Consider the following 26393-nt stretch of genomic DNA (forward strand, 5'->3'; position numbering starts at 1 on the left):
AACACGACGGTTTGTACCGCAAGTGGATGGCACCTACTATATGGTAGCACACGGTGATATGGTATCAATCCTGGTAAATCTAGATTCCCAATTTGTTCTCAGATTATCCTGAATATAGAGTAACCGATTTGAAATCTAAAAAATTTCAAAGTATGAGCAAAATATTTCCAACACGTCACGAACAGAACAGTTTTGAGACCAATTCTTTTTGTAAAAAATGGTTTATCAATTCCGTTTTTGTATAAAACACAACGGGAGAAACCTAGCCAATCACCACACAAGCGCTGCTGCGTGGAAAGGTACTTTATCAAACTTTGAGCCTAAGAACGTACAAATGTCTCTTATCGTGTCTACAGTAATTGTCTAAGCTTTTCCATCTGCCTCTTTTAAAAACCCCCCATGTCCCCATTATTTCTTCTGTCCCGGTTACAGTACAATGACGGGAGGAAGGGGCTGGTTAAAACAATGCTCTACGCGGTTTTCTGCTGTCCCTTCTTTCCGATCAGAGACTTGTGGATGTGCGGGATCACACCTGGAAGGGAACGGAAACATATGAACGACTCTCCACGGGCGCTCTCTCCACTTCGGGGCCTCCCCGGAGAGCAACTCCCCAGACATGAAGTCTGCTGATGGCCCTCTTCACACACCCACCCACGCCAAGGCCTCCCTCTCTTGAGGTCTGGGAACCCCCCTTAAGCTACATAAAACACCGCTTTTATGGACTTTGGGGAAGAGGAAGCATAGCTTTCAAGAGCTTCTCCGAAGGTGACCCGGAAGAGATTCAGGTGTTCATCTCACCTTCACCGACCCTGACTCACTCAATCACCTCAGCCCTGACTTTCAAGGGCATCACACAGAGCAGGTTCTCAGGATTACCTTTAAGACACCGCTACAAGGGTATGGAAAATATTTAAAACCCCAGGTTTTAAGAATCATTTATGAGATTTAGACAAGGAATGTGCCAAACTAAAGCAGTGCTGTATCTGGCCATAGCATTTATTGGGATCAGAATATAAAGGAGCCTTTACTGTAACGTAACAGACTCAACACTCCTGGAGTCCTGGAATCCTGGAGTCGAGGTCTGTATGAGTTCTAGGGTCACTGATCGAATGATGTCAGAACAGCCAACAGCCACGTGGGCGGGAGTGGGGATCCTACGTACCACCCCCGGCGATGGTTGCCTTGATGAGGGAGTCCAACTCTTCATCGCCACGGATTGCGAGCTGCAGGTGGCGCGGGGTGATCCGCTTTACCTTGAGGTCCTTGGAGGCGTTACCCGCCAGCTCCAGCACCTGCAAAGCACCGTGAGGCGGTGCATCAGAGGCTCAAGCGCGTGAGGCTCAGCGCAGACCTGCAGTTATAGCTACACAGACCTGTACAGTATCTGCACAGAAGACACGCAATGCATATGAGCCGGTAATGCGGGTTTCTTTTTCACATTTCTGATGCTTTCATAGGAATCTTGTTACTTCGCTACGGTCTCTTATATTCATTTTCTGCAGGAGAGCTAGACCCCTGAGGAAGAACCCACTTCTCCAGAAAGAAGGGCAAGGGATAACACTATTTCCCTAGCCAAGATTCCAAATGCGAACATCGAGGAAAATCGTGATTTCAGTATGGCCCCGTAGTCTATTTTTGTCCAGCCCTTAATGGACGGAACTTATTTCTTAGTACTTGTAGAAAAGTTTAAAAAATAATTTCTTGGGGCGCCTGGGTGGCTCAGTCGGTTAAGCGTCCGACTTCGGCTCAGGTCATGATCTCGCGGTTCGTGAGTTCGAGCCCCGCGTCGGGCTCTGTGCTGACGGCTCAGAGCCTGGAGCCTGTTTCGGATTCTGTGTCTCCCTCTCTCTCTCTGCCCCTCCCCCGTTCATGCTCTGTCTCTCTCGGTCTCAAAAATAAATAAACGTTAAAAAAAAATTTTTTAAATAATTTCTTATTCAGAGTTTTTAACATCACTGGGTCTTCTAATCTAGAGGCAATATACTAGAAGCCCTTTATTCTAGAATGGGAATTTTCAACTAAAACAATTCCAAAGTCCCAGCTGGCCATAAAAACTGCATTTCTAATTTGTTTTGTTTTGCCTCTACAGACTATACTGGCATTATAAAACCTTTGATGGAAGTCCTACAAAAAAAAAAAACTCCACAGAGCCTCGCTTAAACAGAGCGGTGGGAAGTCCCCGTGTATGTCAGAAGCAGCGGGGACCCCTGCTTCTTCCTCCCAAGACTCTGACCCATCTGGGCACCAGTATCTTTTGGAAGCTCCAAGTGACCCTAGTGTGAAGCTACTGACTTTAGATTTCAGTATTTTCTTTGCATTCTACTATGACTAACACCCCAAACACAAATGCCTGAAAATATGTTGACTGCTTACATAAATGCTCATGGTCTAATCTTAACCTAAAAACTTGTACTCAAAGTTCCCGGGAATAAAGAAAATGGGAGTCTGGATGAGACCTGGAACATTCTGAGTCAGAAGAATATGCCTCCACGTGATGAATGAAACGTGTACCTTCCTGAAAAGTCTGCCGCTCACCAAACACAAACTGGTGTAAGGCTGAAGAGAAGGTGGGGTGGGGGGAGGCCCCGTGTCCCTGTCTCAGGACCTAACACCATAGAAACCGCCTGGAGTGCAGGGACCAGATGAAGTTAATGAGATGACGGCATTAACAATTCACACACACACCCCAAACTCCCACCTTTCAGTCTGGGTCCCCCCCACACGATCGCGGGGAAGAACTTCCCTCTGTTTCTAACCGCCTGACCTGCTTGCTACTCATCCTGCCCTGACTGGGGCGGATAGTGCAGGGATGGGGGGCGGTCGCAGTCTTCAGGGGGTTCTCCTTACAAGGGGCTGGTCCATCACCCAGGTGTTAAGAATTTCACCCAATCAGCCCATCTTCCTGCAATGTCACACTGGCCAAGACTACGCAGTCTTGGCAGGCAGTCTACGCAGGCAACCACGCAGAGAAGAGGGTTCGTCTGCTCTTCCACCAGATTCCACCATCAGAATGGATGTGTAATGTACATCACCCTGGCAAACTCTGCCCCTCCCACCCCATCTTCACGAAGAGATCATGATTTCAGTTCACAAACCTCCCACTGAGGGTTCATTTCCTTAGTAGCGGAGTACCGCAGGCACCAGACACCCATCACCTCCCGCAGACGTGGGGCTACGGACCCTGCCTTAACTCAGCATGAGCGCATCAAGGTCCTTCCCACATGGGGCTGGGTGCGACCGGGCTGGGTGCCGAGGAGGCGCCCCCTCCCCCGTGGGCTCTGCCACTCTGCACCCGGCGCACCTGCCGGGACCGCGCACGACTGACCTCGGCCGTGAGGTACTCCAGGATCGCAGCGCTGTACACCGCGGCCGTGGCGCCGACCCTCCCGTGGCTCGTGGTGCGGGTCTTCAAGTGTCTGTGGATGCGGCCCACGGGAAACTGAAAGACAGAGCATCCAGGTGGGAGGCACCGCAGCCTTACCAGCGCGCTACCGAGCGAGACCAAAGGCGGAGCGGACCGTGAACTCGCACAGATCAGAGAAGTCAGACCCACTTAACAAGGAACGGTTGCTAGCACCTGTGTGTCGCAGTAAGGGCCTAGAGGTACCACCTCTGCCCTCCTGAGGAGAGACCCGGTGGGGGGGGGGGGGGGGTCTGAGGAACTAGCTTCTGAAGACGGGCAGCCGGCACAGCACAGCCCAAGGAGGGGCCAGGTGTGTGCTGGTGCCAGACTTGACCCTTGACCCCTCCGCGGCAGCCTCGCAGCCCAGGGGTGGGGGTGGGAGTAGGGGGGGTGGGGTGGCCAGCTCCCCGCTCCCTCCCTGCGGCTGACAGCTATGCTAACTCTCCTGGGGACTCTCCGAGGACAGAACTTTCTCCAATGTGTCCTCAGGCATGTCGCCCCCATGGCCCCCTTCTCACGCACTTTCTGTGACCCTTTGCCACGCCAGCACCACAACAGCTCAACCCCCACCCCCAAGCCTTCCCCCCTGCACCTGTCCTCTGAGCCTCACAGCAACCAACCCCACTCCAGCCCGTTCCCCGCTCTCCTTTCCAAAGGCAAAACTTAAAAGCAAATCCTGGACACCTACCTGTCCTATCACCTTTTTTTTTTCAATTTTTTTGTAATGTTTATTTTTGAGAGAGAGAGAGAGAGAGAGAGAGCGAGAGCGCACAAGTGGGGGAGGGGCAGAGAGAGAGGGAGACACAGAATCCGAAGCAGGCTCCAGGCTGTCAGCACAAAGCCTCATGCGGGGCTCAAACTCGCAAACTGCGAGATCATGACCTGAGCTGAAATCAGATGCTCAACCGATTGAGCCACCCAGGCACCCCAAGTCCTGTCACCTGTTCTATTCTAACCCAACCTTGGCTTTTGCCATTGCTCTTAAAGATAGGTGGTGGCACTTTAACTGCCAAATCCAGTAGCCATTTCTAGATCCAATCCTCAAGGACTCGAGCCTCTCTGTGCCCTCGGGCCGGTCCCCAGCCTTCCCAGGACTCCCAGGCTGCATGTGGGGTCCGCCCAAGGCCCCCCGTTCCCCTCTCGTCCTCTGTGACCAGACTCACTGGGGCACGAGCTCCCAAATTTACACATGTGATCTCAACTTTGTAATTCTTTTCATCACTCCTCTTGGAAAGGGGACTCAAATCTACAACTTGGAGACATTTTCCTGACAATGTTTTGGTGGAACTTCAAATGACTCACCTTCAACTTCTCTCCTGACGCGTTCTTGCTACAACATAAACTCCTCTGATGCTGTGCTTCTAAGCCGTATAGAACCCCCGTGCCTCCCTGTCCATTCTCGGGAGGCACATGTGCCTTCTATTCCTCCTGCTGCACGGGGTTTAGGTGTGCCTACCTCAGTCCTAAAGCGCGGCACAGCCTCCGTCACCTGCCCTCATCACCTGCCCTCTCGCGGACAAGGGTCACTGTCGGTCACTGACGCCCCTGCCCCCGGCAATGCTCAGGGAGAGTCCAGCTAGTCACCCTCTAGGGGGACTTCCCTCCCCCTACCCTTGGTGCCCCTGGCTCACGTCACTCTCCCGCTCCACAAAGTTCAGTGGCTCCCCGCCACCGCCAAGAAGAAAACCCAAACCTTACAGTCTGGCCTGCAAACCGTCCTGTTTCAAAGTCTCCTCCTCTAGGTAGAATCGGTTCTCACTCATTCAGAAACATTGGAGTTTGTGGATCAAAGTTGCAACAACTCAAATGCGTGAAGTTTGAAAGTATTTAGTGTTTCAAGCGTATCACTCTGGCTCAAACTGAAGGAAGCTCAAGGGGAGACATCCAGGGGACGGGTGCACTGCCCGGTCCTCCCCCAAGCTCTGTGTCTGCCTCAGGGTGAACACACATGGCGTGGACCGTCCCCGGAAGACAAATCACGGCATACTTACTTTCATGGGGGCCAATTTATAACAAAAACAGGAACATAATTATAATCTAGAAATAACAGATTTTAAGAGCTCATTTAACACTGCTTCATAACTTGTTCTCATTTGGAAGAATCCAAATTAAAAGACTGTTGCATTGGGATTTTAATTTTTGACCACTCACTCTCATTAAAAGGTCAGCGGTACAAGTATAATTTTGCAAGTAATGAAACATTTATGGGTCCTAAATTACAACAATGAAGAAAATAACCCAGTCGTGAATTATGACGGCATCAATTACCTGGAGCCCAGCTCTCTGCGAGCGAGACACTGCCTTAGCCTTGGCCTTCCCGCTGTCCTTTCCGGCTTTCCCTCCAGCCTAAGTGAAAGAGAAAAGAAAAAAAAAAAAACAAAACCTCCAGATGAAGACTTGAAAATGCTATTTCAAAAACATTTGGGAAATAATTTTCTCCACTTTTACTTCAGGTAGTTAAAAAATATACATTTGTAAGTGATCCCTTTCTTCAATTTCAAATACACATGTGTTATATCATTATTTACTAACTTATGTAAATATGATGTCAAACCTTAAATTCTTATTTAAATTGAGTTTTCTATAAGTTTGCCTATTTTTCTTGAATTTCACACCGACGAATCTTCATCAAGTAAACATAACTTTCATGCTGGAAATATTTCATAACGTAGTGATTTTTAAAAATGTTAACATATCGGGGAGCCGGGGTAAGCTCAGTCGGTTAAGCTTCTGACTTCAGTTCAGGTCCTGATCTCATGGTTCGTGAGTTCGAGCCCCATGGCGGGCTCTCTGCTGTCAGTGTGGAGCCTGCTTGGGATCCTGTCCCTCTTTCCTTCCCTCTCCCACCACACTTTCTCTCTCTCAAAAATAAATAAGCATTAAAAAAACTGTAGAAACTTAAGAAAAAAAAAAAGAAGTTAGCTCTTTTGGGAGAGAAAAAAGCACCTTAGAAGAAACCCAAAAATTAAACGCAGAATTAACATCAGGCCCACCAATGCACTTTGGGGTCTCTACACAAAGAACTGAAACCGGCAGAGGACTCAATGCAGCAACACACAGGCAAGTCCACAACAGCCTCAGGACAGAAAGGGCTCCAGGGCCTACTGAGGAACTAATGATCAACAAAAGGGGGTGTACACACACCATGGAACAGCATTCGGCTATATAAAGGAAATTGTGGTACGCCCTATGCCAGATAAACTGAAGATGTGATGCTAAGTGAAATAAACCAGTCCCAAAAGGACACATGTTGTAGGATTCCTCTTATATGAGGTACCTAGTCAAAAATCAGAAGTGGGGGGGCAGCTGGGGGGCTCAGTCGTTAAGCAGCGACTTCGGCCCAGGTCATGATCTCCCAGCTGGGGAGTTGCAGCCCCACATCGGGCTCTGTCTGTGCTGACAACTCAGAGCCTGGAACCTGCTTTGAATTCTGTGTCCCTCTCTCACTTTGCCCTTTTCCCGCTCATGCTCTGTCTCACTCTCTCAAGAATAGACAAACATTAAAAAATTAAAAAAAAAAAATCAGAGGGGGAGAAAGTACAATGGTAGTTGCAGGAGACTGGAGACAGGGTTGGAATGGAGAGTTACTCACTTTGAGAAGAAGTTTTAGAGGTGACTGGCAGTGATGGCTGCATAACAGTGTTAAATGTCCTTAACATCAGTAATTGCACATTAAAGATGGCTAAAATGGCAAGTTTTAGTATGTATATTTAAAAAAAAGAACCACTTACACTAAAAGGGTTAAATAAATCCTACTATCAATAGTAAAAAAAACAAAACAAAAAAAACCAAAAAAAAACCTCAGGCACCTGAGTGGGTCAGTAAGTTGAGGGAGCAACTTTTTTTTCTCTTAATTTTTAAAAATAAGTTTATTTTTGAGAGGGAGTACGTAAGCAAGGGATGGGCAGGGGGAAGGGGCCAACTCTTGATTTCAGCTCCCAGGGTCATGGGATCAAGCCCCAAGTGGGGGGCTCTGCTCTGAGCATGAAGCTTACTTGGGTCTCTATCTCTCTCTCTCTCCCCCTCCCTCAACTGTACTCACTCTGTCTCAAATAACTAATTAAATAGGAGCACCTGGGTGACTCAGTCAATTAAACGTCCTGCTCTTGATTTTTGGCTCAGGTCATGATCTCAGTTTGTGAGACTGAGCCTCATGCTGGGCTCTGCACTGACCATGCAGAGCCCGCTTAGGATTCTCTCTGCCCTTCCCCCCCCCCCCCCACCTCGTGTGTGTGTGTGTGTGTGTGTGTGTGTGTGTGTGTGTGTGTGTGTGTGTGTGTGTGTGTTAGTATTCTCCCATATTGATTGATAGATAGATAGATAAATACTTGGCTGGTTGAGGTTTAAAACAAGAAAAACAAAAAGTAATCCTGCCAGGACTTGCCTACGGTTTTGCTCACAGCTTGTTTTTCCCACATTGCAATTCTCTTTTATTCCTGAATAAAATCATTTTTTGTTGGTAAGGTCAATCAATGAATGAAAAGTAAACCAAACCTGCTGGATGCCTGGGTGGTTCGGCTGGACATCCAACTTTTGATTTTGGCTCATGGTTCATGGGTTCAAGCCCCATGAACCTGTGCTGAGCACGGAGCCTGCCTGGGATTCTCTCTCTCTCAAAATAAATAAATAAACATTAAAAAAAAAAAATACTCAACGGGCGCCTGGGTGGCTTAGTCAGTTAAGCGTCTGACTTCCGCTCAGGTCATGATCTCGGGGTTTGTGGGTTCAAGCCCCGCGTTGGACACTGTGCTGACGGCTCAGAGCCTGGAGCCTGCTTTGGATTCTGTGTCTCCCTCTCTCTCTGCCCCTCCTCCACACACACTGTCTCTCAAAAATAAAAATAAAACGTTAAAAAAAATAAAAAATTAAAAAAATAAACATTAAAAATTCTTTCACATAAAAAAGGGAAAATATCATGCAGCCATTTCAACAAATGAGACAAAGATATGTGTCATAAACACCCACAAAACTCTTAAGTGGAAAAGGCAAAGTATGTACCAGTGCAGGGAGCTTTTCCTTACATAAACATGGGGTCTTCTATGCAGAGTATGTGTGCACACAGATTTCCAGAAGAACACACAATACGTTAGAAAAGCTATTTGCCTCTGGCGGGGGGGCAGGGGAATACCAAGAATCTGACTTGAGAGAGAAACTACTGTTTTCTTTGGACTGTTTAATTTTACCATTTAAGTCTATTATGGCTTCCCTGTTTAAAAAAAAAAAAAACTGGTTTACAAGACGGGCAAACTGTTCAAGGATCTACATTTTCGAAGCAGAGGATAAGCAATGAAATGGCATATCCCCTTTATAATGTTTTTCTTAAAATTTTTAAGCTAAAAAAAAATCAACTACACATAGTTCCCCCCAACTGCACGCCTCAGGGAATTTAATGTTTATTTCCCGGAACGACATAAAAAAAAAAAAAAATACAGGTCTTGGCACGTATTAGAAGCAGGAAAAAAGTTTAAGAACAAATTCCTATGTTTTTCACATTTAGCACTTTAGCAGGAGACAGTGATTTAAGTTTAACAGAGGGGACTGAGAAGCTCTAGGTTTCTACAGGATGCCTTGTATGTTTTAATAATTTCTGATCACACCGATATACGATAAAAAGGTTTTTGTAGAATTTTTTGATTTCTGAATTTGGATTACATAACACATTCCCACTTCTTCCTCAAGTACAGAAATTGTTTCAGCTCTATCTGTCCCGGAATAAAATGTAAAAACCTTTCAACAGGCGCAAGAATCTAAAATCACAATCACTGTGCCTCCAGGGCCGAATCAGGAAATAAGAACTAGTTACCAATCCAAAGCCACCAAACCGCAAAAGCCCGAATTGACTCTTCATAGGCAACTTCAGCCTGTGTCCAATCCATCCTGTTTACTGTCTGATTTGATTTTTAAGGAGGTAGGCGTGAAATCACGGTTTTAAGACAACAGACGTCATGACTCTGCCAGGTGTGGGGGTCGCGGTCACCTTCCGGACGCCAGCCACCAAGTTGCCCGGCGCTCCGCCCGGGTCAGCTCGCACTCGAGAAGCCAGCGGACGATTCGGCCCCGAATTGGGCACGTCCACCCCCCGCAGCTGCCGCGGGTCCGCATCCCGGGGGCGGAGGGGTCACCGGCCGGGGTCCGCATCCCGGAAAGGGAGGGGGCACATGTCGGGGGTCCGCGTCCCGGAGGCATAAGGGACACCTGTCGGGGGTCCGCGTCTCGGGGAGGAAGGGGCCCGGCCGGTGGTCCGCGTCCCGGGGGCCGAGGGAGCATCGGCTTGGGGTCCGCGCCCCGGAGAACGAGGGAGCGCCGGACGGGGGTCCCTCCCTGCCGGACACCGGGTCTCCTTCCAGCAGGGCACCTGCTCCCGGAGCCCCGACGTCAGCATCCCAACAACTAGCTGACAAGTCTCCGCCGCCGCTATTTTTAGATCCCGCGGCCAACCCGTAATTTTAGCGGCTTGGTGGAGGGACGCAGGTCTGAGGCACCGCGCCGGGGGACACGGGGAGCGCCCACCCACCCGGGACGCAGGCCGGCTGCAGGGCCCTCTCCCCGCGCTCCACGCCGGCGCCACAGCGGGCGAGGCGGCACCGCGCAGCCTCAACAGGTAGCGCCACTCGCCGCCGCCCGGCCGGTCGCTGCCCTCACCATGGTCTCGGCCGCTCCCGCCCTCGCTCCCGCCGAGCCGCCGCCGAGCCGCCGCCCCGCAGCACCGACCACCGCCGCCGCCGCCGCCGCCGCCGCCGCCGCCGCCGCCGGAGCCCGGACAATAACCGGGACCCGCTTCGCGCCGCCCCGACCAATCCCCGCTCTCTTTGCTAATTTGAACCCCGGCGGCCGCCCAATCGCACGCCCCCTTCTAGTCCGGCCCCGCCCCCGGCACCACCTCCCTAACGGCTGTTTGTTTTTGCACACGGCCCACGGGGGCGGGGCCTCCAGCCCCGACAAGGACCGCCCTTCGTGCGAGCGGGGGCGGGGCCACGCGCCGCTCTCCGCCTGTCTCCAAGGCTCGGGCCGGATGAATGGAGAGGCGGACCAATGAGGACGGACGGCTGGCAGAACTCAGCCAATGAGAACCTTGCCCGCGAGCAGGGGAGGCGGGTTGCCGGGAACGACAGCGGGGTTAGCCAATGTGTGGGGTGACTGGAGGTGGTGGCTGCTTTCCCGCGCGTTCTCTGCGGGGAGTAGTCTCTTAGTTGCGTTCTGGGCGGAAGTGGCGGTGGGCGTCGCCCGCGCGCTCGCCTTCTCGCGATCCTGTGACTCTCAGGGGCGTCCAAGCGCCGAGACTAGGGGAAGTGGTAGACCTTCTCAGGACGGGCCCCGCAGGGATGTTCCTGTCTTTTCCTTCTCCCGCGTCCGGCATCAGCCTTTGTCCCCTCGCCGCCCTCTCCGAAGCCGCAGGCGCCCTCTTCCCGGCGCTCCCGCCCGGGGTTCGTGCGTGCGCGCAGGGTAGGGACGTGGGGCAAGCGGAGGGGAGGGGGAGCGCCCGCACCGCCGGTCGGGACCCCACAGATTCCCGTGGGGGCTTCCTCATGAAGTCCGGGTGGTCCCGGTGCGGGCGGGGGTGGCGGAGAGGAGGGCACCCTGCAACCCCGAGTCTGGCTCCAGAGCAGGTTCCCGCCGCGCCCGGGCGCCCTCCCCGCGCCCCCGGGCCACCCCCAGCGCTCACCTGCAGACCCCGGTTCTCCCTGCGCCCTCGGTGACTCCCTTGCCCTCCGAGCTCAACTGAGATCTTGGCCCTTCCCCCACCCCCACCCCCAGCGCTCACCTGCAGACCCTGGCCTTCCAACACGCCGGGGGGAACGGGGGGAACGCAAACTCGCGCAGCTCTGAGCGCTGGCTCGGGCGGTGCGGCCCGTGGGGACGCCTGACCCCGAGCCCTCGCTCCCTGGCTGCGTGGTCCGCGTAGGGCACCGCGTATGCCCACGCCTGTGTGGTCATTAAATCTGCTCGCAAGAGTGCCCACCGCGCAGCGTTGGGGTGAGCGCTCATTCAGCAACCTAGGAGGAAGCGTCCTGTTCCTAGCACGGGGTCATGTCCGATACACGGTCACTTGGGTCACTTCTTTCCTTAACCGCCAGTTCATTCCGTCGCCCCTCGGCTCTCAAGTCCTTGATTCAGAGTGGAGGACAGTGCAGTTAGGGTGACAGACACTGGCGCTCATCACAAACAGTAGTGATCCGCCTCCCTATCTCTGCATCCTGTTTAGAGCTGGGAGAACTAGATGGAGATTGAGGCCCACAGACAGAAGAAAATCAGGTGGGAACTTTACCGCATTTGTAAAAAGAAAACCTGCCTATTACCAATTTTATAAAGGACGTGTGTCAGCGAATCAAGTCTGGTTTCCAGTGAACCAGGGCTGCAGAGCGGGTGGCATGGGCTCACAAAGACCAGCCTAACCAGGGAACTGTAGGAATTAGCATCTACAAGTGATAAACTACCACACATGTCGAGTTATTCAACCTGCAGGATTTAACCTGGTCAGATAACAGTATATGGTTCTCAAAGTGTGGTCCCTACACAGCAGCATTGGGGTCCCCTGGAATTGTTGCAAGTGCAGGTTCTGATGCCCAACCCACACCCACTGAGTGGGAAACTGTGGGTGGGCCCATCAGGCCCCCCAGGGGATCTGTGTGCCCTACAATTTGAGAATAAGCTTCACGCATAGTCACAGAGGCACCTTTGTATCAGCAGCTGAGTGTTGACTGGTCGCTGCTCAGCAGTCTTCTAGGGAATTGTGCTTGGCCAGAGGGAACAGCATGGCCCAGGGATCAGTGCTATGGGGGCAGCCAATCACCAGCCACCGGTGGGTGTGGGGTAATGGTGCCCGGCTCTTTTGCCTTACTCTGACTCGACTCTGAAGAGCCTTTCCATTTCAGAGTCTGCTGTGTGATTTGACACCAACCCGCTTGAACTGCATTGCTGTTCAACATCGCCATTCTATTTAATGCTGCTTTCTTCATTTTCTCATAGTAATGTCACCAGGAGCCACCCACAGTGAACCCCATGAAGGCAAATCCCCACGTCCAAGTCTGTTTCCTGGGACACCTGACTCCACACAATGGCTCTTCTTCGCAAAATTGTAATTTTTTGAGTCAACAATACATTTACACGGACAGGGTCCTCCTATACCAGACATCCATTTCCCCAACGTTGCCAGGGAAATGACCGTGTTTTAGCCTCTTGAGTAGAAAGCCTTCATGATTACATGATTACTACACAGATTCCAGGAGTTTTACCCCTGTGTTCAATCTTAAATTCACTTTAACATGGAGATACTCTCCAAAATATTATCAAGAAATCTTCTTTTGGCCACTCTTGGAAAGGACAGCCAAATTCTCCTGGGAAGGCCTGGGGTGTGGCCTTGGCGGGTGCTTGGCAAGGTCCACTGTGGGCTTACTGACAGTAAGAATGACTGTGCCCACAGCCCTGCTCTAGAATGTGCCCTCGATTCGATGTCAGGCCCTGGCCCTTGGCGGGTGGGTGAGAACAGCTTTTAGGGGAAGCAAGAGCTGGCTCCTGCCAAGTGTAGCCTCCAAAGGCTCACTGGCAGGTGCAGTGCAGAAACACAGCAGTGAGTTCCCCACAGACTTGTTTCATCCTGGGTCCCATCCACAAGAGAACACCTGAGCTGCCAGAGGGTTTGGCAGAGTGAAGCACGTACATCCAGAGCAAGTTTGTAGCACCCCCACCCCCAAAAGGTGTGGTGTCAGCTGGGCAGACAAATGAGACCCCTCCTGCCCTGATGAGTCACTAGCCTGAGTGATATCCCCAGCTGGGTTTTCATAGCCAGGGAATAGCAGCTGCCGCACTAGAACATTCCACATTGCTGACAGCAGCTCTCCTGACCTTGGAGGACTGCCGTCTGCCTGTCTTCCTGAGAACCTAACGTGTGTTCTTCTTGCATTATTTATTCTTGAGGGTGGGGAGCCTGCCTTTGTATTCTGAACTGTGTGTGCATTCTAGGGACACAATGTATATATTCATCAAGGCTTGCTCTGAGCTCCAAGCCAAAGCTTAAAGGTAGGAAGCAACTACCTTTGCTTCCTGTTGTTATGGTCGGGGAAACACTGTATGTCACAGAATCAAACACAAACACAAACAAACAAACACACAAAAACAAAAACAAAAAATTTTCATGTTTCTAAACTGTACAAGAGTCTCATAACACGAAATCAAAATCGAAGGGCAACTAGATCCCCCAGGGTGAGCATTCCTTCATTTAATGACTTACTTGGAAAGGCAAGTTGTTTGCCTGAAAGGAAATATGAAATGGATCAGAAATGCAGCAATCTCTCCATTTATCAGAGTTCACGAAATAGAGACACTTTTCTCTCAACTTCAGAGGCTCAAAAGGTTTTGTTTTACCACCAGGGAGGATGCATTTGCCTGAGTCTGAATCAAGCCTAAAGTAATGAAACATTAGTTTTCAATTCCATTTCTGCATGGGGGCTGTTGGCTTGGTGGCACAACGTAATAATAACGTGTTAATTTAAATCCCAGTTAGTTGACATGTAGTGTAATAACGATTGCAGGAATAGAATGCAGTGATTCATCACTTACACACAACACCCAGTGCTCATCCCAACAGGTGCACCTCACCCATCTAGCCTATCCCCCCCACTCCCCCCAGCAACAGTTCTCTGTATTTAAGAGTCTCTTACTGTTTGTGTCCCTATCTGTTTTTATCTTATTTTTCCTTCCCTTCCCCTATGTTCATCTGTTTTGTATCTCAAATTCCACATACCTAACATGGATTTTTTTTTTATCATTGAACACTTTTTTCAATATATACATAAATGTGGTAGGCACTTAACTGCTGAGATTTAAAAAAAATTAGGGCGCCTGGGAGGCTCAGTTGAGTGTCCAACGTCAGCTCAGGTCATGATCTCACAGTTCAGGAGTTGGAGCCCCGCATTGGGCTCTGTGCTGACAGCGCAAAGCCTGCTTGGGATTCTCTCCCTTGCTCTCTGCCCCTCCCCTGCTTGCATGTGCTCTCTCTCCCCCTCTCTCTTTCTCTCTTTCAAAATAAATAAACTTCAAAAAAGTTTTTAAATTATCAAGTTTTTTCAAAAGGTACTATATTCTTTAACAGTAGTGACCTTTAAGAAGTGGGTTTGGAGAAAGAGAGAACATTTCATTTCTGTTTCTTTACAGTGATTCTCCACTGTTCACATGTGTCAAACAGAGTATGAATTAATGTTTATAATAAAACAAAGTGTAAGAAAGTGTAGAGGTTATAACCGCTAAAAAGATGCCCACAGATTAAGAGGCGCTTAGTAAATGGGCAAATGGCAGGGCAATTTTGAGGGTGGGACCGTCCAGGGGGGCTTCCTGGCAGTCTGGGGAGTAGGAAGGTAGGGAAGCCGGGAAAAGGCCCCAGTGGGGGCCAAGCCCTCTCCTACAACTTCAGTCCATCCTCCCCAGCTTCTGGCTTGTGGAGCAGCCCCGGGAATCCTGATGGACACCCAAGTAACAGACCACTGCCCTTTCTTAACTTGGCTATTTCTTAGTTTGACACCTAGGATGCAAAAACCATAAAATAGCATAAACGGGCTATTTTCAAGTCCACTAGCTCGTCTCACTGGGTTGGTAGGAAGTACCTGTCTGGCCCCAGTCCACTCCTGCAGTGTGACTCTGGGCCCATTTGTGTCCCCACCAGGGAAACCCGATTTTCACACAGGGTGCTGCAGATGCTCCCGGTTGAGTGGGGCTCAGCCTGATCCAAGACCACAGCATTTTATTTCTTGGCCACTGATACAAATGAACCAAATCGGCACCTTTCTCTTTTTAACTTTAGGGAAATATTTTAATTTTGTTCTGAGATACCATACCCTGAAGGCATTGGTGAGTGTGACCCGGCCCTTCTACGTCCGCCTGCCTTTCTGCAGGAGCCCTACGAAGTTCTGGAAGGCTCAGTGGAGCACGCGCGAGTTCCTGGCATGGGAGTGGGGCCGCAGCGAAGAGAACCGGTGTAGATGTGGACTCATTCCCGCCGCGGACTAGCCTAGAGGCTGTACCTGGGCCCGCTGAGGTGTACGCCGATCACCGGCGAGGTCTACGCGAACTTTCCTCCCGCGTGGGGAATACGGCCTCCTGCGAGGAGTGAAGGCTGCTTTGGCTGATGTCTGGTTCCTAGCTGCGGAGACTGGGGCGCTCGGCCCCCAGGGGCGCCCCTGCATAGCCTCCGAAGCGGGAAGCGCGGGCGAGGAGCCTCGGCACCCGGTCCACCTGCCAGAGGCCCGGAGCAGGTGCGCTCGCGCCCTCCCGGAACCCAGGGCGCGAAGAGCGGCGCGGGAGGACGGGCGGAGTGGGTTCCCAGTGGCTTCCCGCCTCTGCCGTCCCCGCTGGGCTCTGGGGCCAGGCGCCTGGGGATCTGAGGTAGAGCGGTTGGTCCCCGAGGAGGGAGGTGCTCCTGCGCCCCCGCGCGGCCTCGCGGCCTGGCCTCCGAAGAGCGGGGCGCAGGACTTGGCTCCCCCACGTCTCCCGAAGCCCCCCAGTCTTCTGGCTGCCCGTCCGGGGGCGCCGCGGACCTTGTGCTCCGCAGCCGGTGCGCTAGCTTAGCGCGTGGGGCTCGCTGTAGGTCGAGCGCTAAGATTCCGGCTGCGGCCGCCAGGGGGCTTCTCTGGACACCAGACTGTCGCGGGGCCTCGAGTTTGTGTCCGATACTTGCCCAGGGCCACACTGTTAGTGTGTGACACAGGCAGGGACAGAAGCCAGCTCAGGGTTCCCGAAAAGCAGCTCGCGGGGCGGCCGCGGCACCTGCGCGCCCGCGGAGGCGCCCCCGAGGGGTCAGAGTGCGGCCTTGCACCTGCGGCAGCTCCTGGGAAGTGGCCTGGGACCCTGGGCAAAGGCGGGGACCCGGCCTCCCCGGGAAGGGCTGCGGACGCTGCGAGCGGGTGTGGGTGGAGCTGCGGACAGTCGAGGCACAGGGTCACAGGGTAAAGCCAGTCTGGGACCTCCTCCGCCATCCTGGGTGTCTTTTGTTTTCCTGCAGCGGACATTCCCGGCCCTTCACCCACCTTCTCTCTGTGCCCCGCGATACCGCAGGCCACTGGTTCCCATCCCCGACTCAGGAGGGTCCCTTGGGGCACTTACAGAGGTAGAGCAAAGCTCACAGAACACCACGTGCGTGTCCCCGAGACTCTGATGCAGGGGTCCCTGGTGGTGCCTGGGCATCAGTGCTCTGCTCGCCCAGCGGTTCTGTGGCTCACGGGGCACCGCCAGGGACTCAAGTCCCAGGGACACTGTGTGGGTGGGTGCAGGGGCCATCTCGTGGCCAGGGCCTCTAACTCATCCGGACGAACCCGGGGCACTGGGGGATGACACGCCCTGCTAGTCCCTTGACCCCATCCCTCACATCCAACAAGACAGCCATCGGGGTCAAGACCACTTCCCCGCCACGCTGGTGCTCACCCGCCTCACCTTGTCACCCGCTGGCCTTTTCTCGAGGCGCCGCTGCTGGCAGCGGGTGGGATGTGTACTTTTACTTTTGCTTGGACAAGAATCCAACTTCTAATACCATGGATATCAGCTGACCCAGGCCTCCCAGATAAAAGCTCCTGGGGGGGCCTCTGGTAAGTATACAGGGGCTTCCTCAGACCAAAGGTTTAGGAAGCATGACTGGGATCTAGGGACTGAGCATTGGTCTTTTTCCTTTAAGGTGGGGTAAGGCTGCTCCCCGCCCCCCCTACCTTCAGCTACGATGGACAGTGAGGTACACCTGGGAGCGGCTTCTGGCCACCACTGGAAGGGACAGGGCCCAGCAGCCGGTGGACTGGGAATCTGGTGGGGAAGCAAGTAGTAGCCTGTCTGGAATATGAACCAAAGCGGAAACTAATCTGTAGCCTTGGCTTGCCACAGACTGCTGACCGAGGAGGGGGCCCCGCCGCCAACCCAGGGGCTCGGGCCTCCCCAGCCGCCTCCGGGATGCAAGCTGCACTGGCTTTTAGGTCATTTCGGGTGGCAACGCACCCGGTTCCAGACCCACTTACGAGCCCAAGGACGGTCAGTGGTCTTTCCCTCCCGGTCCCCACCTGATTCCTTAAATCAGACACCAGCACAAGACTGTCATTCACTTTTCTGCATACTTTATTTGTTACAAACATACAATTTTTAAATATAGACTGTAAAACTCCATTTGCAAAATCCACTATTGTAAGGAGTGCACACCAGCAGTAAGGATTCTTACATTTTTTTTTCTCTCTGCTTTTCTGTCAGTTTTGCTAGTTAGTGGTAAATACGGGACCCGCCTGTCACAGGCCTGCCGGAAGCTTCTGGCTGTGCTCTCGCTGCGCCTTTGTAGCAGCCCTGCTTGTCTGGAGACCGACTGGCACCGGAGTCGCCGGTCTCCAGGCAGTGAGCTCAGCAGCCCGTCTACACTCTGCTTTTGAACGGTTTCCAGGAAGTGTGATTTCTGAACCGCACTGCGCTCCACGGGTTTGTCAGAATCGCCCGTGCAGCTGTTTGTTAAAGTGCATTCTTCTTTTGAAAAATAAGAGGAATAATCTTTACTCTTTAACCAAGGTACTTAAAAAAATGAACTTTTTGGTCTCTCAGCAGATATTCCCAAATTGATCCTAACGCTACAGATTTTAGTGTTCTATTTACAAATATTTATAGGGTTACAGGTGGAGGGGACCTTATAAAATTAAAGGTGCGGCTTCTCTTGAAGCAGAAATCAGTTCTACAAATCCATACACAGGCACACACACTTGGTGCACAACGCACAAGCATGTGGGTATTTACACAGAGACCGGAGCCATCCCCCCAATAAAATACATAGATGTCCGTCTAGATCAGGGAAGCTCCGTCTCTTGCTGTCAAGATTTGGTTTTAACTCATTTCAACAGCTTCTGCAGATTCTCTACCAGTAGGACATCAGTCCCAACTTTGGAGTGGAGACTCGGGTCTAAGGAAGCCCCTGGTGATCATGACTGGCAGTGAAGGTGCCTACAGAACGGACAGTGTGTTACCTGGAGACCTATCAGAAGACAAATGGACTTCTAGAAGTGATCCTAGAAAAACACTTGCATGAAGGAGCAAAAGGAAGAGTAAATCCCCACTAACTGTTCAAATGCACCGATATTCTTAGTTATTACTCAAATATTGATAATCACTGAAAAACAACCAAATAGACTCACCTGCGACCACAACGTGTAAAATACAGACTCTACAAGTAAGCTCTGTACTGACTCAACTTCAGTTTTTGGACTTTTGCTGCACCTATTAATTTCTAGAAATCCAGAGAGTTTTGGGATGTGAAGACAGGTGGGCTGGGAGGAAAGGGTGCGTGCCCCACATCTGAGCTGTTTACAATGGAATTGTAACCAATCCCTGCAAGTGTGCTTAGTGATACAGTCCTCTTTTTTCAATTCTCTTGGGACCCTCCCTGCTGCTGTTATGTCCACTACTTGCCCTTCTGTTTCCAAACAGAGTTCTCTTGACCTCGCCTGATGTTACAACACAGTGTGAGGCTGGGGATGGACAGCTGCCTATAGGAAACGAGGTCTAGTCTAACTCACTTTTCTTGAGTTAGCTGTTGAAGTTACTGAAGGCAGGAAAAAAAAGACAGGCTCGTGTCGCCTACTCGTGCACAAGGAGCACGGATAGATCTACCACTCTCTCAGGATACGGTGGCCCCACAATTCATCACCCCTAAACACAGAACCAACCCTCCCCCTCATCCACATCAGCGGACATGTTACATGTAGGGAATGACATCTGCTCCTAGACTCACACCTTCATGCTAATCACAAGTACAGTCAGACCCTTTCAAAAAACCATTTGTCAGAATCACTTCTGGGGGGGGGGGGGAATTTTTTTTTTTTGCTTCAAATAAAGCTCTGCCCTCCTGTTATCAGAAGCCCCACCGAGCGGTGAAACTACCAATATGGTGTCTGCTGCCGTCTGAACCCAGCTTTCCCAGTCCCAGTTGGAATGTCTAATCTGAGGAAGGAGGCAGATTTTCAAATGAAACCTAAGAGATGGGGGGTGAGCAAGGGTGATCACACTGATGGCATATTCCCTGTTTCATCAGGAAATACAGAATACATTCATAAAAGTCTTACTTGGATCAGGGAAACAGGTGTTAACTGGAAACCTCCAGAGTAGTAAGTCTTCACGGTACACGTGGATTGTTTTTTTTTGTTTTCCCCAAGTCCAATTTCCATACTGACAACTGGACCACAGTTAGCAAAATAACAGTAATGAAAACGTTTTAAGCTCAAGAGCTGGGAACAGTGACTTGAGTGAACTGAGATACAGGAAGGGAGCCCACCGTTCCCCGTTCCCGAGCTTGAGTTCTGGAAACTTCTGGGCACAGACTTGAAAATCAAGGAGTTTGCTTTTCTGGATTAACAACTGGGGACATGACGTATGTCTGGAATTTCACACAGGGCCCTGACATGCACGGTTTTAACTTTGTGTCTGTATTTTTCTTAAGGTAAATGTGGTTCTTTTTTTCTTTTCTTTTTTCTACAAAGGATCTCCCCAGCCCACCCACACGCCCACCATCCAGTTTACTGAAGGGGGATGGTAACTGTTTAGGAAGACAACTAGCTGATTTACAGTACTCTAAAAGCAACCCTGGAAACTGATCATCTCATTCACTTACTAGAACTTCAGTGCTGTTGTTGACAGGAAAAAAAACAAAAAGTTACCTTAAGGCTTAAGGGAAAGTAACGTATTACCTCGTGAACGCAGCATTGTCTACTCTCCCCGCGCATTGGAAGCTAGCAAAACGCATTCTGGATCAAGAATACAAACTTTCTAACATCAGCTAAGATTTTCACTCTTCTTACACAGAACAATATTCATAAGCAGATTATCTAAGGGAGCCTGAGAAACCATGACCCACATCACACAAAGATCCCATGTATCTCATTATCAAAAAGTGCTTTAGCTTTGAGAAATATGTCGGGGTTCCAATGGAAATATACAATGTAAATCATCGACACTTTCTCAAGTGAAGTACAAAGTGGAAAAGGAGCAAAACGGGTGAGGTCTTACTCTCTGAGCAGGCCTCGTGCATGGGACTCTTAGGGTGTATTAAATTAAAATTGTTTTAAGAGTTAACAGTGGGGTTTTCACACCACTATATATATTCTAAAACCTGAGATTGGACACCAAAGCAGTCAACTTTGTTACTTATCAGCGCAATTCTGATACTTCCTAAAAATAGAAGACAACTCAATTGAATTCATACCTCCAGGGTCAAAACCATGAACTTTCCCCAGTCAGAAAGGAGACGAACCGCAAGCGCATTCGCCACTAAGCGTGTTGCAGGCGGCCCCCTGGTAAAGGGACCACCTGCCCGCACGCAGAGTCACTTCTCCCCTTCCCTCTCACTGATCAAGGCCACGCTATTTGCAAATGAATATCTACTGAGAGATCAGTTGTGCATTGGACAAAGTACCATCAACTGGGTTAAAAATGAAAACACAATTTACAGTGAAGAATACTCATGTGCACGGCTTACACACTCAAGCTTCTCCTCCAGCTCATCCACCTCAGAGCAAGGCAGACGCCAACGATTGGTTACCTTGCCACACCTTGCATGGGTCACTACCCTCCAGTAGAGCCAGTCAAGGTCACGCGTAACAAAGCGTCCTCGGCAACCACGGTGCCTGCAGTGTGCAGCCGTTTTCACACCACTCAATATGAGGGCATTATTATAACCAGCCTCTTTTGCCCACAACCCTGCATTTTCAGATAAGACAGGAGAATTGTTTTGTTTTGAGAAAACTGAAGCTCGCGTCTCTTAAAAGACCTGCGACTACCGCAGAACGACGGAGGGAACAGAGGCAGCGGGAGGCGACGGGCTGCCCGCACCCGAAGCTTCTCCATCGTTTTGCAGTAAAGTTATGGAAAGTGACTTGACAGGTGGCCGCGTGTGCGCCGCGGCCACAGTCCCTTATACCATCTACATGCCTCCCGCAGCAACATAGGGTGTCTGGGTTTTCCGTTTGGTTTCCACTTGGATTTGGGGTGCTGTGCCGATGGACATTGCGCCCTGGGCAGAGCGCGTGCACGGGGGCCTTTCTGTGCTGCCGAGGATGGCCGTCCTGCTTGAACGACAGCAGGGACGATAGAAACCAAAAGGGAGTCGTAGGATCTCGTCATAGACTTTTGCTCTCTTGATCCTGTGCCTAAAATTTGACTTCTCGCGTTTCTAACAGCAGTAGTTGGAGAAACGATTTAGCAATTGTTTGAAAGGGGATTTTAGTTCCCTGCTTCTCAGAAACAGGACTATTTGGAACATGTGATTCGTTGGGATGTTTGCCAAAGTTAAAAAAAATGAGCCCTAAAAATCACTGTTCGTAGGAGACGACGAAACACAAGATAAAAAAAAGTGGGTGTCTCCCCATCTGTAAGGCCATGTGGTGGCCAGAATGAACCAAGATTTTCCTTAATGAGCACGGTTTATGAACGAGTTCCAAAACAGCCTTTTCGGACCCACCGCACATCAAAGGAACGGCCTCCGTGCTTCTAGGCTTTCTACTGCCCCAGATCAGTGAGCGGAATGAGGGTCGGTGAAACGCCACAGCTAATCAACGCCCTCCCTCCCGTAACCTTCCTGCAGGGAGGAGGGAGGCCCCGAACCACCCCTGCAGGAGGAACCAACCTCTGAGATCGGCTAAGACTTAAAAACCCACCACTATGACATTTACCACTTAATCTTACATAGGCAGGTCAAAATTTTAATATAAATTACTTTTTCCAACACATAGCTTATGCATTCTTTGCTCCTGTTTTTGGAGGATTCTCAAATTGATATCTAAAGATTTACATATGATATATTACTGTTACATGGTCTAATGACTAAGAAAATTTCTCTGGTAACCAAAGCTGATGCCGTATATGGTAGTGCTCCTGGCATATAGTCTATATGCCTCAGACCACTTCCACATTCTTTCTATTCAGCTAATTATAGCTTAGTAGCCACTGGTGAAGGACTGCGAAGACCCTGTCGTTTCTACAGAACAGAAAGGCAAGGCTAGGACTGCAATTCAGCCGAACGAAAAGAAAAGAAAAGACAACCCGCCCCTTAGAAAGGAGAGGCGCTGCACCCTTGCAGAACTGAACTGGCTCACTGCAGCTGGGCGACGGGAACCCTCGCGGAAGTGAGCAGACGCGTCGGTCTGCATGGGAATCGTACATGGTTTGAAAAGGAAAAAGTCACAGCAATGAACTGAGAGCTGCAACCTTACTTTCCATCGCTGCCTTGAAGTCTGAAACCAAAACAGTTTCTGCAAACCTCATGCCAGCTTCTCGGCGCCCTTACCAAAACTATGCAGGGATTTGTTCTCCGCAGCAAAGAAATAAACACTCAAAACACATAGATAAATACAGCAGGACATTATTGAAAACAGCTGCCTTGTAGTACAAAATACAGTACAAGTATACGGATGTCATTAAAACATCAAAAATACTATTGCTCCCATACAATTTAGGAAACATTCTTTGCAACGGAGAAAGTTTTTTTTTAAAAAAGGAAAAGCTTTAAAAAAAATCTGTTTAAAAAGTCTACTGTGGATGATGAGAGTAGAGAAATAGTCTGAAAAGGGCACCATTGTTTGTGGCTCTTCCACTTAAAAAAAAAAATCTAAGATCGACAGTATTCTGAATCAGTCTAATTTTTAAAAAAGCCTAATTTTATGTACAGTTCTTGCTCTCCCTCTCGGCCACAATGCGTGAAAACGACCTTTCTGTAGATCACTTATTTCCCAATAAATACAAAAAGATTGTATAGATTGAATAATACCAAAATAAGATAATAAAAAGGGTACGCAATAAATTAAAAGGCAGCTCAAATAAAGGGCAGGCATGCAGTTAAAAAAAAAAAATACTAAGATCGTGGAGGTGGGGGTTACCTGCCTCCCGGCTGAGAAGGTGTCGCACAGGAAGACCTACAAACTTTGGAAAGAACGTTAGCTCCCGTTCAATTCAAAGTCACCTAGGTCTGTGACACTTCTAGAAATACCTTTTGATGGGGTGGGATTAACTTGATTAGTAAAAATCATTTTTACTGAAAATCCATTTAAAATATAGAAGAGGCGATCCTTGAAAACCCCAACTTTTATTCTTGGAAAACAGCTGGGTCAACTGGCCAAGGGCCAGTTTGTGGAAATTTCAAGATGGTATAAAAATGCTTCCAGGACGTAGCGTTTTCACGTTCTTCATCCCCATGCAGATGGATTTCAGCTTCCAAAGGGCACACGGCTCGAATCACTCATCCATCATTTGCCAACTTTGATTGTGAGGTACTGAAACAATGGATCAAGTTCTTACAAATCTACTTTAAAAGAATAGATGATGCTGGAATTCTGGACCTGAGGATCTTTAGTGTTTGAGCAAATCCACAGATTCAACTGAAGGTAGATGAAGACTTCAGTTTTGGTTATCCCCAACTTTCCCGGGAGGACGTACATTCCATTAAAGCTCAGGCTCGTAGCCACACGGTTCCTTTTGCAGGGATCTTCAAGTTTTACGGTTTAAAATCCAGCCAACCAGTGGCCCAAACAGCCGAAGTAGCCATAATTCGCTGGCCTCGCGTGGTGCAGCCACGGGCACCTGGCTCTCATTCACCCCTAAACCATCTCTGGGTAAGGACCTCGGTGTCTGCAGACCTGGAGTGGACTAAAGTGAGTGGCAGCCCATCCACTCCGTCCTCCTTGTGCTTGATGCCAGATTTCTTCCTGCGTCTGCCTCAGCAATCCCCAGTGTAAAACTGCTCTGATCTTTGGAGAAATTCTGCCAACTTTTAAAATCCTTTAATAACAGATTCTAGTTGAAGGACTGACGTCTGACTCCATCTGCATCCAGAAAAACAATTCCGCAAAGAGACAGCCACTGGTCCAGGTTCCACGCAAAGCCATTTTAGACAGAACCCAATGGGTTTCTACATTCCCTGGTGGCTTCCTGATTTGCTCTTTTGCCCTGTCCATGATTATTTGGAGCCGCGTTCCTTTGCGTGAAACCTGTACTCTCAGAATCGGATAAAGATAAAGGCCTCTCCCTTCTCAAGAATTCCATGAAGACCCAGATCCAATATGCTGATTTCAGTGAATGTGAAGGGATCCACACCATGACAGTGAGGTCTGGAGAGATGGTCAGGCCAGGACACCCAGGCATGACACCAATTCAGCTGTCATCAACGGCCTGGGCATGTGAAGCTCTGACCCCTCCAGGGCTACCCTGGTAAGTTCAGAAACCTCAGCTGGAAACAACAGAAGCTGAAACGATTTTGCTCAGGTTGTCCTCTTTTTGCAGATTGCTGTCAGCTCCTTGGAACTTTGCTGCTTTTAATTGTTCGCGACTGTTCTTTTGTGGTTATTTCTCTTAATTAACTGTATTATTTTTCATTGTGTGTTCTCCCGATGGGGGCCCCCCCTGGCTCCGCCTCCACTGGCTCCCTGGGGATGAGCGGGAAAGGGGCTCTCCGGCCAAGGGGACGGTGGTGGGGCGGGGGGCCCATCGCGGAGGAAGCGCGCTTCGCGTCAGTCCTCGTCCACCTCCTCGCCCTCGGACTCGTCCCCGCCGCGTCGCTCGTACAGCTTGTCCCGCTGCCGCTCCTGGATCTCCTTCATCTCGTCCGCATACCGGCAAAAGGCGCCCCCGAACTTGCCCCAAGCCTTGAAGGGGACGGTGATGGCGTTGCGGTAGGACGGCTTCACCTCGCTCACACGCAGGAACACGCCGTACTTGTTGCAGCCCACGTCGAAGAAGAAGCGCTTGGAGTCCACCGTGATGGAGGTGCCCTCCGGGAGCTCGCCGTACAGGCCGCCGCCCGGACCCCCCGCGCCGCCGCCCGCGCCGCCCGCCAGCTCGTCGTCGTCGCCGCCGTAGTCGTCGATGAGCTTGGCCAGCGCGTCCCGGAACTCGATGAGGCCCTGCGCGGGCAGCGCGATGGTCTGGCCGCTCTGCAGGCCGCCAGGCCCGGGGCCGCCGCCGCCGCCGCGGTTGACCGTCTGGCGGATGCGCAGGAAGCGGCCGCGCTGGTTCTCCTTGAGGTCCAGGTAGTACTTGCGGTTCTCGCGCACCAGGAACTCGCTCTTGAGCGCGCGCCGCGGTCCGCCGCCCTCCTCGGCGCCCGCCGCCGCCGCCGCCACCTGCTCGGGGCTGCTGGGGCCCAGCTGCGCGTAGTGCTCGATGAAGTCGCCCAGGTAGTCGCGGAACTCGGCGGCCACCGCCATAGACAGCGTGAGGCGGCTCTTGGAGCCTCCCGCGCCCACCTCGGCGATCTTGAGGAAGCGGCCCTTGGCGTTCTGCTTCACGTCCAAGTAGAAGCGCTTGTTCTGGATGTCCAGCCGCTTTGAGGCCAGCTCCTGCGTCTCCTGCTCGCCGCCACGGGCCGCAGGCTGGAAGCCGCCGGGCCCGCCGCCGCGTTCGCTGCCGCTGTCGCCGTCCGCCATCTTCTCGGCCGCCGCCGCCGCCGCCGCCGCGCCTCGGCCGCCGCCGCCGCCCGCCGCGCTCGCGCCCGCCCTCCGCCCTGCGGCTCGCTCTCCCGGGCCCCCAGCCTCGCCCGCCGGCCGCTCACGCGCTCCCGCCGCTCATCGCCGGCCGCCGCCGCCGCCCCCCATCGCCCCGCGCTCCGCCCAGCCACTTCCGCCCGGCTCCCGCCAGCTTCCGGCGCGCGCCCCCTGACGCCACCCGCCCCCGCCCACACGTCCTCGCGGCCGGAAGTGCCGCGCCCGCAGCGGCGGGGCGCGAGGCAGTGACGTAGCGGCGCACGGCGCACTGGGAAGGGGAGGCCATCCTGGGTTGGGGAGGGCGCGGGAGGCCGCGGGCGGAGGTGTTGTGCACCCTTTTTGCGGTCGCGTGTCTCAGGGGTGCTTCAGTGCCGCGGTTTTGATTGTTATTACTTTTAAAGGTAGAGGAAGTAAAGGACATGGCGGGGGGGGTGGGGCGGGGTGCGGGAATGCCCGGGCCATCCGTACTCAGAACAAAGCCCACCTGGTGGTGTTGCTGGGCAACGGCCAGGTAGTGGCAGGCG

At 51.4% G+C, this 26393-nt stretch overlaps 2 protein-coding genes across 5 annotated transcripts; both read right to left on the reverse strand.

Annotated features, from left to right (window-relative positions):
• Positions 1–202: 202 nt before the first annotated feature.
• On the reverse strand, positions 203–12286 carry LOC122487643 (histone H2A.V). 4 transcript variants are annotated; one of them, XM_043588385.1, is made up of 5 exons: positions 12254–12286; positions 5672–5749; positions 3326–3439; positions 1163–1292; positions 203–532 (listed from the first exon to the last, which is right to left on the reverse strand). In XM_043588385.1, exons 1-5 carry the CDS (start codon positions 12269–12271, stop codon positions 471–473), a joined length of 402 nt encoding a protein of 133 aa, XP_043444320.1. In that variant the 5' UTR covers positions 12272–12286; the 3' UTR covers positions 203–470. The 4 variants fall into 4 exon arrangements, with proteins under 4 accessions (XP_043444320.1, XP_043444321.1, XP_043444322.1 ...); XM_043588386.1 differs by lacking the exon at positions 12254–12286 and adding an exon at positions 10046–10189; XM_043588387.1 differs by lacking the exon at positions 3326–3439.
• A 5184-nt stretch (positions 12287–17470) lies between these two features.
• Positions 17471–25972, reverse strand: PURB (purine rich element binding protein B). Its single transcript, XM_043588380.1, has one exon. The coding sequence runs from the start codon at positions 25810–25812 to the stop codon at positions 24898–24900; it is 915 nt and encodes a 304-aa protein (XP_043444315.1). The 5' UTR covers positions 25813–25972; the 3' UTR covers positions 17471–24897.
• Between the last annotated feature and the right edge of the window lie 421 nt (positions 25973–26393).

Source organism: Prionailurus bengalensis, chromosome A2 (genome assembly GCF_016509475.1).
Source record: "Prionailurus bengalensis isolate Pbe53 chromosome A2, Fcat_Pben_1.1_paternal_pri, whole genome shotgun sequence".
Lineage (NCBI taxonomy): Eukaryota > Metazoa > Chordata > Mammalia > Carnivora > Felidae > Prionailurus > Prionailurus bengalensis.